Source organism: Etheostoma cragini, chromosome 23 (genome assembly GCF_013103735.1).
Source record: "Etheostoma cragini isolate CJK2018 chromosome 23, CSU_Ecrag_1.0, whole genome shotgun sequence".
Taxonomy (NCBI): Eukaryota; Metazoa; Chordata; class Actinopteri; order Perciformes; family Percidae; genus Etheostoma; species Etheostoma cragini.
This window is the reverse complement of record NC_048429.1, coordinates 18160766-18172130: the sequence shown is the minus strand read 5'-3', so window position 1 is coordinate 18172130 and position 11365 is coordinate 18160766. Positions and strand designations below refer to the sequence as shown.

Below are 11365 nucleotides of genomic sequence, written 5' to 3'. Positions count from 1 at the left end.
GGAAAATGGCTGCAATGAAACAAAGAGTGAAAAATTTAAAGGGGTCTGAATACTTTCCGTACCCACTGTATAATTAATAGATGTTGATGTGCCCTGCTGTTTAATTTTAAGTTTACAAAGCATCCCCATGCAGGATAACATAACATATAATAACATAATATAACTGCTAAAGTCCATGGACGCTAGGCTTTAGGAAATGCAATGTTCTACGGGAATGTACGAGGAGGAAATTGAGTCAGCTGATTCTGAACAAACTTGTCTTTGAGTGTTCTAACGCATTTTTAGTCAATAAAATAATAACAAAATAGTGTAAACCATTCCATTTTTTGGCGTTTTAGGGGAAGCTGAGCTTCCCTTGCAGTCTTAAAGAAATTGCTACTGGTCAGCATAGCTCTGAATGTTTGACAAACAGTCGTACCCACCACATTACCACATATATGTGTGTAATAATGTCACTTTTCATTTTTATTTGTATTAAATGAATATTAAGAAGCTTTTTCAGCTGCGTGTATGATGTGTATGTATTTTATATCTTTTTTGTGTATAAATAAATTTAACTAAACTTGTCTAAAATTTACATGACATTCACATTTCACTTTTCAGTATTGTTCAGCTACAATCATAAGATGTAGAGATCACATGTCCCACCTGTTTGTTAGCCCTGAGTACCAGTCGGAGGGTGGCTATCTGCTCTCTCTTGGTGCTAAGGAGGGACTTGAGCTTCAGGATCTCCTCCATACAGCTCTCCTTGTCCTTGTCCAGCAGAGGGGCCAGTTCCCTGGCTGCAGCTCTCTGTCTCGACAGCTGCAGAGACCTGTCTACCACCCGCTGGAGGTGCTTCACCTGGGGGAAGAGAGATGAGGTGAGGACTAGGCCTGTAACAATTGTGACATAATTGTCTAATCGCAATATCTATACATAAACACAGCTTCTTTGCTTAACCACAATTAATTGCCAACAATATTGGCTGTTAATGGTAATTGTTGACTTTGTTGCATGTGCCAAATTATAATTACATAAGTAATTTTTGGTCAAACTGATAAGCTAAAGCTATGTTTTTTGTTAGGTGTAGGTACTTGTCCCTCTTGTGTGTCCATAGCAACCAAAATCACAAGGGGGTATTGTTAGGGTGAGCAGTGTGCCCTTTTAATAGTCTTTAGTACTTCCTCCTTTTTTGTTTTGGCTGGCTGGTAGTGGGTTGGGCTTATCTGCAGGTGCTATGAGTTAATAAGGAGACGGAGTCTCGGAAAGTAGAGCGAGAGACTCATGTGGCGGAACGACAGAGCTGGTGTGTAGCTGTATCGACACTAAAGAGACTTTTGCCATTGGAGCATCTTTGCGTTTGGCCTGGAAGCCAGAGTGACAGCTTTGTTTTCTTTTTGACCAACCACTAATAACAGAAAAAAATTTAATTAGACACTAGCAACAGCGAGCCGTGGTCGCAGCTCCACTTAACCCATTGCCAGCCGGCCTTTCCTTTACTGTTCTCGATTACACTTTGCGTAAGGCAATGAATTGTTAGCTTATACTTGTTGTGAGTCAGTTGAAGACATTCCGTAACAGGGTTACAGTTACAAAGAAACATAAGTTCAGAAGCATGATGACTATTTTGCCACACAGTTTTGCCAATAGTGATAACTATTGTATTTCTCCTCATTTACGTTTAATCTGTTTTTGTTAAGGATCACTGCCTTGTTTTTATTGATGAGGAAAAATGTTCACTTTCTTTTTTTAAACAGCATCAATGTTTTATGATAAGAAAGAGGCGTAGTAACCTTAATAGGCTGTTTAGCTGTGTTACTACATGATCTGGGTCACATAGCAGTGATTTAACCAAAAGATTCTGAAATTCATTCAGAACTTGAATTGGTTTGAAAAAGTAATACAAGTATTTTTAAATTTAGTCTAAAAGAGACAAGCATATTGTTTACTGCAATTATTTCTGAGACAATTATTTGTACAGAAACATTTGGAAGTTTGACAGCTCTAGGGAGGACAAGAGGAGATAAGAGCGTTTAAAAGAGGAAAGAAAAAAATGAGAAAGGGAATTTCACTGACATTCACATGAGAACACTGTTATACCTGTTCTCTGATGATGGCGTTGAGGTTATAGATATTCATGGGCTCCCGCCGCAGCTCACCAGCTGGCTCCAGGGCAGGCGATGATGATGAAGATGATGATGAAGAGGCACTGATGCTGGGTGAGTGGGTTGGAGGTGTGCAGAGAGGCAGGCTCTGCTCAGATAGCACCTGGAGGCCCTCTTTATCCCCCTCCTTCTCTCCTCCCCCCACCTCCCCAGATAAGGGCTCCTTGGATGGAGACTGCGAGGGGCTCCTTGACTCCCCAGGAGTAAAGGTTGTGGAAGCAACAGCAGCCAGCCGCCTGGCGAGACGTGGTGTGAGGAGAACTTTGCTGTTGTCTGATGACATAGCTTTAAGACAGGCACTGAGGCCCCGGAGCCCTCTGCCTTGTCTAGAAGAAAAGAGTGAATTAGTTTTTTTAACCTGTAGAACCTTTATTATTATGTTTGTGGATATCGGCAGCAGATATTAACCATCTCTGGAGTTTGAGTCTACCACTTCCGTCTCTACTACTACTTCCACCACAGTGGCAACCAGGTGGAAATGCTCTAACTTAGTGTGTCAAAGTAAGCAAATGTAAAGCAAAGGTAGCCTGCAAAAAAATGTATCTTTTTATTTATTTATGTATATATAAGTTTATATCTCATAAACAGCTCATCAGATTTTTACGAAATTTGGAGGGTACCATCTAGGGCCACTCCTTAAGCCACCTCTACAGTGGGGTACTGATTGGTCAAAGTGGGCTTGGCCTATAAAACCAACGTTTGGATTATTACATCTAACTTACATTTACAATGGCCCATGGACCTCACCTACCAAACATTACACATGTAAACCAGTAAGTGGCGCTATTATGACGTCAAATGTATTATTGCCTATAACTCCCACATTACTCATTGCATATTAGGAACTCTTACATCCACACATTCTTTGAATCGAGCTGAATCTGAGGATACAGGCCTCGCCCATTTCCACTAAGAAGTTTTTTTTATTTGTTTTGGCCGATAACTCAATGCATGCAAATGGGGGTTTTGAGATTGCAGTTTGTCTGATGTAGTAATTGTTATCGACATGAAACTTGTGGTGCCTGTTTGGCATGCCTCTTTGAGACTCTGTACCAAATTTGGCAAAGATCGGCCCTTTTACTCAATCAATGTCAATGGGATAATTTCAACGGCAATGTGCCGCAGACCTTGCGGCGCACACCTCTCGATATTTCCCGACGTTTGCCTACCCACCATTATGCTTTGGGTCCCGCTTTTGCACGCTCACTGGGTCGTTAGGGGCAACTCACGTCGGGGGGCGACTGGTGCTGGGAGGCTTAGACCCCATCATAACTGTTCTAGTTACGCTTGTGCTTTCCATATACTGTCATAGCTGTAGCCTAGTCTGTTATTTCCAACCCTGACAGTGGTAAGCGATCGTGAGAGAAAATAAAAAATATAAAAACAAAAAAAAATAGTCTATAGCCTACACAATTCCCCCGCTGAAAATCTATATCTTTCATAAAAATACCCAGTAGGGAATGTTACAGGGTTGTTGGTCTCTAAATGTTTTAACTTTTATGAGTGCACCTCTCTCTCTTCTTTGTGCATTGAGCTCCCCCGGATCTTCAAAGAATAGTGACACTGTTATCAATCCAGTATTGATTGGTCAGTAGGCGGTGCTTTTACACCAGTTGATCTCTAATTTCCAACTTAACCTGCTCATGACCAGGTTAGGTTCACAGGCTCTGTTACCATAGTTACCGACTCTGAGGTTAAGTCGCCTCTCTTTCTGAAACAGGCTGGAGTTACCCCTCTCTCTCAGGTTTGATTAACCTCTCTTTCTGAAACAGAAAACCCAGTTTCCCTCATCTCAGAGTTAACAAACTCAGAGTTTTTACTAAACGTGCTTTCTGAAACAGACCCCTGGTTAGGTGTAAGCAACATAAGTCACCACAGGGATTTGACCCAGTAACAAGTGATCCACATATAGTGGATGACCGGGGCTGTTGTCAGCTCTCATCCTGACTGAAACCTTGCAGCGCCGGAAGACTGAGGCAGAAGACAGAGGTGTGCTAGCTAACTAGCTAAATTTCCATTAGATTAGTTGTCTATCTATACAGTTAACGTTACTGATGAATTTGTGGGTTAGTCCAGAGTTGTTAACCGTGGTCAAAACAATTATACAAAAATAAATGAGCGTGTTGAACGATGTCGTAATCTTATGTTGCCCACCAAGAATTACATTAGCATTAGCTACTTGTCAACCAACACCTTTACAAGCACTTTACCTGTTTACTGAGAACCCGTCAAAAATTGTTTTACAAACTGAACCCTGGGTTTGGTGTATCATTACAGCCCTAACCCTAATAATAACAATAATTCATTATATTGTAATAATAATCAATCAAAGGCTGTATTTGTCACATTTACTAAGAATAGGTTGTAGGTGGCATGCTGTCAAGGCTTTGCTAAAAGACTAGTGTGCTATAAAAAATAGTTGTTGTGGTTTGGGGTTTTTGTTTGGGTTCATTTTCCACCTTCCTTTGGCCTCCTTGTGTTTATGTCCTTGTTTTCTCTCTGGTCTTATGTTGCTGGTCCTGTCTTGTGTTTCGCTGTGCCTGCTTGTTTTACTTCCTGTTTTATTTTTTGATAGTTTGGTTTCCTGTCTTGATTTGTCTTGTCTAGCTTCGCGTTGTTTGTCTGATTGTCTAGCCCCGCCCTAATGTGCTTCACCTGACGTCTCACCTGTTCCCCATCATCTCATTATCTCTTGTATTTAACCTCTGTGTTCCCTTTGTCTAGTGCTGCATCATTAGTTTTGTCCTTGAGCCCGTTATGCTGCATGTGTCTACGTTTCTGGAGTTTTCCCGTTCCTTCAGTTTGTTTTCTGTGAGTAGCCTCCTGGAATATTCCCTTGTGATTGCCTTGCCCTGCTCTGCTTTTTGTTCTGTATTTTTTTGTGTTCTTTGGATTCCCTGTGTTTTGGACTTTGCCTTCTCCTGTGTTTTTGTGGACTATAATAACGATTTTTGTTCAAGTTCTACCCGCCTGCTCCGACTCTGCTTTTGGGTCCTCCTCCTGTCACCTCCCGTAACAACAATAATTACATTAGGAATTACCACAGAAGAAATATAAAGTAAAAAAAAAAATGAAAAAATTATAAGATAGAAAATGATAAATATAAGAAAGCTTTGTTGATCCCCAGAAAGGAAAATTGGGTTGTATGTAACAAATGTGTGGTTTCGGGTTGAATTTCTTAAGTGGCCCTCCCTCTAATGCAGGCTCCACAACCTTTGGTGCTGCATGTGTCCTATTAGCAAAACAAGAGTCAGACCTGTAGTAGTCCAGCATAACGCGGTTGGGCGTCTCATTGTTGCACAGACAGACGTGGTGGTAGAGCTGGGCAAGCTCCTCACTCAGCGTCACCAACTCATCCTGAGCTGCGTTCAACGCGCCCTGACTCTCATTGGCTGCTGACTGAGCTGCCTGCAACTCCAACTCCAGGCTAGCCACCTTGGAAGAGAGGAGAGGAAATCCTTTACCTCTGTAATTATCTGTCATTTGATTCAAACAGAAACAGTCAGCATGACATGGTTACCTTTTCCCGGCACTCCCAGCAGCTCTTCTCCAATGAGGCAACCTGCCTCTCCAGCTTCTGAAGCTGACCGCTACGCCTTGGCTTCTCCTCTGCTGCTCCCTCTACACACTGAATTAGTCTGTCACGGAGAGCTTTCACCTCCGCCTTGAGCTCCACCACCTCTGTCACAGCCACACGGTACTTGCACTGCAGGATCTCCAGACCTGGTGTCTGGTAGTAAAATACCTGACTTTTGTTTAACTTCTCACTCCTATCCCTCTCAGTTCCTCCTTCCTCTTCAGCCTCCTCTTCATCTCTGTCGAGTTCCATCAGGGCCTCTGGGTTGAGCCGAGAGGTGGCACTGACGTTTGCTTCCTGGTTGTGGTGGGCCTTTCTATGTAGGCGGCGGAGGGCAGTGACTCTCTGGCTAAGGCGGAGGGCCTTCTCGTGCTGCTCGTTCAGGGCCCCTTGGGTGTGTTGCAGCTGAGTCTGGGACTCCTGCAGACTGGTCATCAGTAATACTTTTTCACGTTCAACCTGAAGGGGGGAAGTAGCAAGAAGCACAACATATATGGCATGATCCCAGCAGATTTCAAACCTTTTTTTCACAGCTCATAACATTTAACACATCAAAGTTAGACTTTAGCCCAATTCAGACCAAAGATTCTCATCAAAACCAGTTGAAACTTGAAACTACTTGCAATGCTCCAGTCTGCAACTTTCTGAAATCTCCCAGTTTACACCAATTTAACAAGATGAGATTGTGTCCACAGCAACAACTTTCTGTACTTCCATTCTATCTTCTGGGTTTTTAGGCTTTATTGTAGCTGGATATCTTTTGTAGCATCTTAAAATATGAATGAGGACCGTGATAGTGAGGTACTTGCTACAGTTGTATTTTATAGCAGTGATGATGCACTGCTTTGTTAGACTCTCTTCTGTGACTCTCTAGCTTGCTTATAAATAACTTGCTCGCGGGCACTTGTTGAGCCTCCATAGAAAACGCTGCTATTTCGAACCGATGACCCCCATAAATAAAAAAAAAAAACAGCTAAGTTGACCAGCTGACTTAACTATTTGATGGTAAAACAAGTAATGTGCCTTACATTGTAAAACCAACCACTGGCAATTTGACAAGCTAAATCGCAGGCGACCTTTCCAATCTGTTAGCTGCTTTGAGAGCGCAGGAGGGCATACACACTCTCACAGGAAAACTCTGCTCTTAAAGTTAATGTCTGCTCGCCTGAATGAAACTGACTTTTGATGTTTTTTGGGCGGAAACCAAGGAGGCACAGGCCCTTCTATGATTGATCACTTTCGAGGCGATCTCACAGACGGACCTCCTTTGCCTAATAGTACATTGATTGAAAGCTATTGCTCAGGAGGTGTACTAGCTAAAGAAGTGTTTTGTCTGTCGTTATTTATTAATGTTGTAGTGCCTGTTGAAAATGTGCCTCTTTGGAATGGGCCGATTACTTGGCCTGTGGTATTTCTGCTTGTAGAATTAATCTAAACCAACTTATACCACAGAAATACCGACCACTTCAACTCCCCTCTGCACCCTGTATACCCTATTAACTTACTGATTTACCTGACAGAGAACATTGCAGATTCAGAATGTAATCACAAAGTATCACAATGACAATGTGGAGTACCGGTAATCACATTATCCTCATGGCTACCCACCCAGCCCATTATGAGAGCTAATCAGCACATATCTGTGTTAATCCAACGCGTGTGCGTGTGCGTGTGCGTGTGTGTGTGTGTGTGTGTTTACATACAGAGAGAGAAAGACAGTGTTGTCTCTGTCGGAACGTTAACAAATTTAACATTTCAGCAGAGGTGTTGATTTCCATTCAGGTTTAGTGGCTTGACAGTTAAAAGTGAAGTAGGGGATTTGATTTGCGGGGGTATTTTGGCGACGGTAATGTTATTAGTTAGTAGTAAACTTGATTAACCCGACCCAGGATGAGTCTGATTAAAAGTATTTAGAGTTGTTCAAATGGCTTTTTGTAGACATGGAAAAAGTTAGCTAAGGCTTGCTTTAATGGTAAAGATAAGTACATATGTACATCAGCAAAGACTTACGGACATTTCAAAAGCATCACATGTGTCCGAACAACAGAATGGATGAGATACACATAGATTCCTTTATTTATGGTGCTATCTTGTGCTACATGTTAATAAAGACAGAAAAACACTTCTTAGGCTGGGACACCGACTCCATGATATCTGAATGACTGTCAATCAAGTCAGGATGAGATCACGTTAAAAGTAACTAGTCATAGGAGGGCTAGTGCCTCCTTGGTTTCCACCCCAAAACATCAAAAGTCAGGGGAGGAGAAATAAAGAGAGAGCAGCATTTTAATGCTGAGTGCCCTCCAGCAATCTCAAAGCAGACACTGAAGGGTGCGTGGTGGCTGCTCTGTGCACTTGCTTCTTAGTTTTATATACGTAGGGGCCATTCTTTCCCTCTCCCTACGCTTTGTTTCACGCTCGCAGCTGCCTGTTAAACTCTTGATTGAGGAATTGGTGCACAAAGAGTAACATGTGAATATCATCAGCAGAAAAGTTCTGGACAGAATAGCATTAAATGTTTTTTTCCTAAGTACCATGTCATGCTGGTAAGAACCTACCACAAACAGGTTGCTCAACCAAAGTCAACACTTCACTGAAGGCACACAAACTGCACAAACTGGATTGGAGCTGGCATAAAACTGCAGATATCCCAAAAGATCCAGAACTGAAAAAACTTGCCTGCAAGACAAAAGTTATACCTGGACATTCCATCCTCCACACTCCTCTCACATGGGAGTTATGTGGGAGAGGAAAATCAGTATTGCACGCCACATATTGGATACCATGTACTGTAGCTACAGATGCTAGCTGTTTTCAGGCCAGCAATGATGCTCAATCAGAAGATTGCCCCAGTATCTGCTCCTCTAGGGAACATGGATCTCAAGGATGCAATGGATGCAAGTCGAAATCCTTGCAATGCTGTAAGCAAAAATACTTAGTGACAGCCCCAGGGCTTTAGTCAAGACCACCTTTGTTGAGTCCAAGACCAGGACTAGTCGAGACCAAGTCAAGACTGAGTCCAAAGAGGTTTGAATCTGAGTCAAGACCGAGTCCATCACAGAAAACAAAACTCTTGCGTGACAGTATCAAGACAATTATTTTGGGTTATTAACAAAAACCCACCCATCTCGTAGGAGCAAAGCATAATATTTCATTCAATAAAATTATGGAACAAACAGAGCACTAACACCACAAATCTTATGTTGACAACGTGGTCACAGATATAAAAAACTGTAATTGCAGTCGTAATATTTAACTAGGATGCTAGGCTAATGCTGTGCTGCTAGCAAACGTTTGAATAGCGCTAGCTAGCTAGCTGTCGAAACTTGTGAAAAGCCAAACAACATCCCCGCTTAAACTGTGTTCACTTTCCCCCCAATACTATCATAAACACAATAAAGACACCTGGAATAGGTTGAGACCAAAAGCCAGATTTGGCAAGACCGGTGGCCGAAACCGAGTCTGAGTCCAAATACAAGCAGTATACAAGTCCGAGACCATAAAAACGGTCTTGAGACCGAAATTGAGTTCTACTGCCCTGCTAAAAACCCAGAAGAAGTGGAAATCAGAAACACAGAAGCTTGTTGGCTAGTTTGCGATGTGGTACTCCTCATAACAATCAAGTTCAAAGGAATGAGCAGCCCACAGGTGCTGTTGTGGAAATTATCCACAGTCATGATGGCAGGATTTGGAAAGTTAATGGAAAGATTAGACAGGGTACTCTTAAGGTGTATTCAAGACCTAAAGTCGTACTGCTCCACAGCAAAGGGACATAGTGGTATTTTAAAGTACCACAGGGAGTGTTCTGCCCCCACAATTGTTTGTGCAACTGCAGCAATCGTTTTGGCGTCTTTATATGTACCATGTAAGGTCAAAGTTTTTTAAATGAATACAAGTGAAGACAGATGAAAAAGTGAAGATGGCTTTAATTTACGATCTATGGCTACAATCCGTACTCCATTGACAAGCAAGATCAGGGAGCTGTGGTGTTCTTTTGTCGAGACCACTGGATTGTGGAATAAGGCGGTTGGGAAATTGTTTTTGCAATGTTTTGATCAGTGAGTACCCAATTTGGAGCTTTTGATTGAGGAGGACATGACGACGCAATGCCAGACATCTAATCAATAGTAAGTGGCAGTAATGCACCAAGAAGCATGGCAAAAAGCAGGGGGAAAAGACAGATAAGCTTAAGCATTAAGCTTGTCATGTTTATTAAGTCTCAAGTATACACACAAAGTGATTTGGTGAGGTAAATACATGTATGTATATAAGAGAATTCCACAGGGTACCTTTAAATCATTTCTGCAATATGTAATGATGTACAGAACTTAAAGATATTGTGAAATGTGCTTTATTTTCATATACTACAAATGTAGGAGGTGGAAAGAAATAACATTGTAGAACAAAAATGATTCATTAACATTTTAAATAGCAACCTAGACAGCAGCAAAAGAAGCAATCAAAACCAACTTCTCTACAGTAGAATGGTTGATAGTGTAGTGTGTCAGCTGAGATATGAATAAGCTCTTCCTGCCCAGCCTATCAGCAAAGCAGCAGGGAGCAGGAACAGATGGGATTACACCTACAAGAACTGAAGTAGATGCACACAAACATGGATGAATGTATACACACAAAATGCATTTTGTGATGATCTGAGCATGGTATGATGCATTAAATAAGTTGTAGGCTTTGACAAATGCCCTGAAACTTTATGAACATGTGAAATGTGTGAGAAATGTGTTAAGAAAGAACACAAGAATGAATATGTGACTGTGTAAAAGTGCTTTACGCTGTGGGGGTACTGTATGTCAGCATGGTTTTAAATTATTCAAAGAGCCTTGGCTTTTTACAGAGGTGCCGGCTGCTGGATTAGGAACCCAATGCATTGCATGATCCCATGTTGGGTTTTACACACCATCAGGACCATAGTATGGTTTGTTGTATGGTATTGTACAGTATCTGTTGTTTCTACAGGCTGTCTGTGTTGGGTTGTGTTTTACTATGGTCACAGCATAGGTTTAGTTTTTTTTTAAATTGCAAGGATATGAAAACTTTTCTGCACTGTACAGTAATGGTTTGTAAATTAATTACAGAATTGCAATAAATGTATTTTATAAAAATTCAACTAAGCGCAATTTGTGACTGAGACAAAAGCCTTACCATTTGTGAGATGGCAGGGATCAGCCAATCAGAACCTTTGTTTGGGTTTGAAACAACAAAAAACGTGCCGACCACCCAGCTGGCTAGGTTTTGTTTTTGGAGTTAGTGGTGAAAGTGGCTGAGAGGAAGACATATTGTAAATTGTAATAGCATGCGTTCTACGAGTAATCCATTCATGTGTGTGTTTATAAACTTATGAGTCGATTGGTATTAATATGATAAGACATGTATTTGGGTGTGTTAAGTTCTTATTATGTGAAATTATATATATATATTTATATGTTCTAAGACGTTCAATTACATTAACATTAAAGTTCACTAGCCGAATGCTAATGCTCACAACAGTATAATTATTAATTAATAAGTATTATTGTGAGTATATATATTATTGTGAATATATATGTGTGTGTGTGTGTGTGTATATATATATATATGTATGTGTATATGTATGTATGTGTGTATATATGTATATATATATATA

The 11365-nt window shown here is 41.2% G+C and overlaps 1 protein-coding gene across 4 annotated transcripts in view; it reads right to left on the bottom strand.

Annotated features, from left to right (window-relative positions):
- The window catches only part of LOC117938516 (protein bicaudal D homolog 1-like), a 64485-nt gene that overhangs the window by 5233 nt on the left and 47887 nt on the right, over positions 1 to 11365 (bottom strand). For all 4 annotated transcript variants that reach the window (XM_034863160.1, XM_034863161.1, XM_034863162.1 and 1 more), the window contains exons 6-9: positions 5668 to 6183; positions 5404 to 5582; positions 2083 to 2473; positions 649 to 843 (exon numbers count right to left, since the gene is read on the bottom strand). In XM_034863160.1, coding sequence (XP_034719051.1) covers positions 649 to 843; positions 2083 to 2473; positions 5404 to 5582; positions 5668 to 6183 — 1281 coding nt within the window. The remainder of the gene's footprint in view (positions 1 to 648; positions 844 to 2082; positions 2474 to 5403; positions 5583 to 5667; positions 6184 to 11365) is intronic.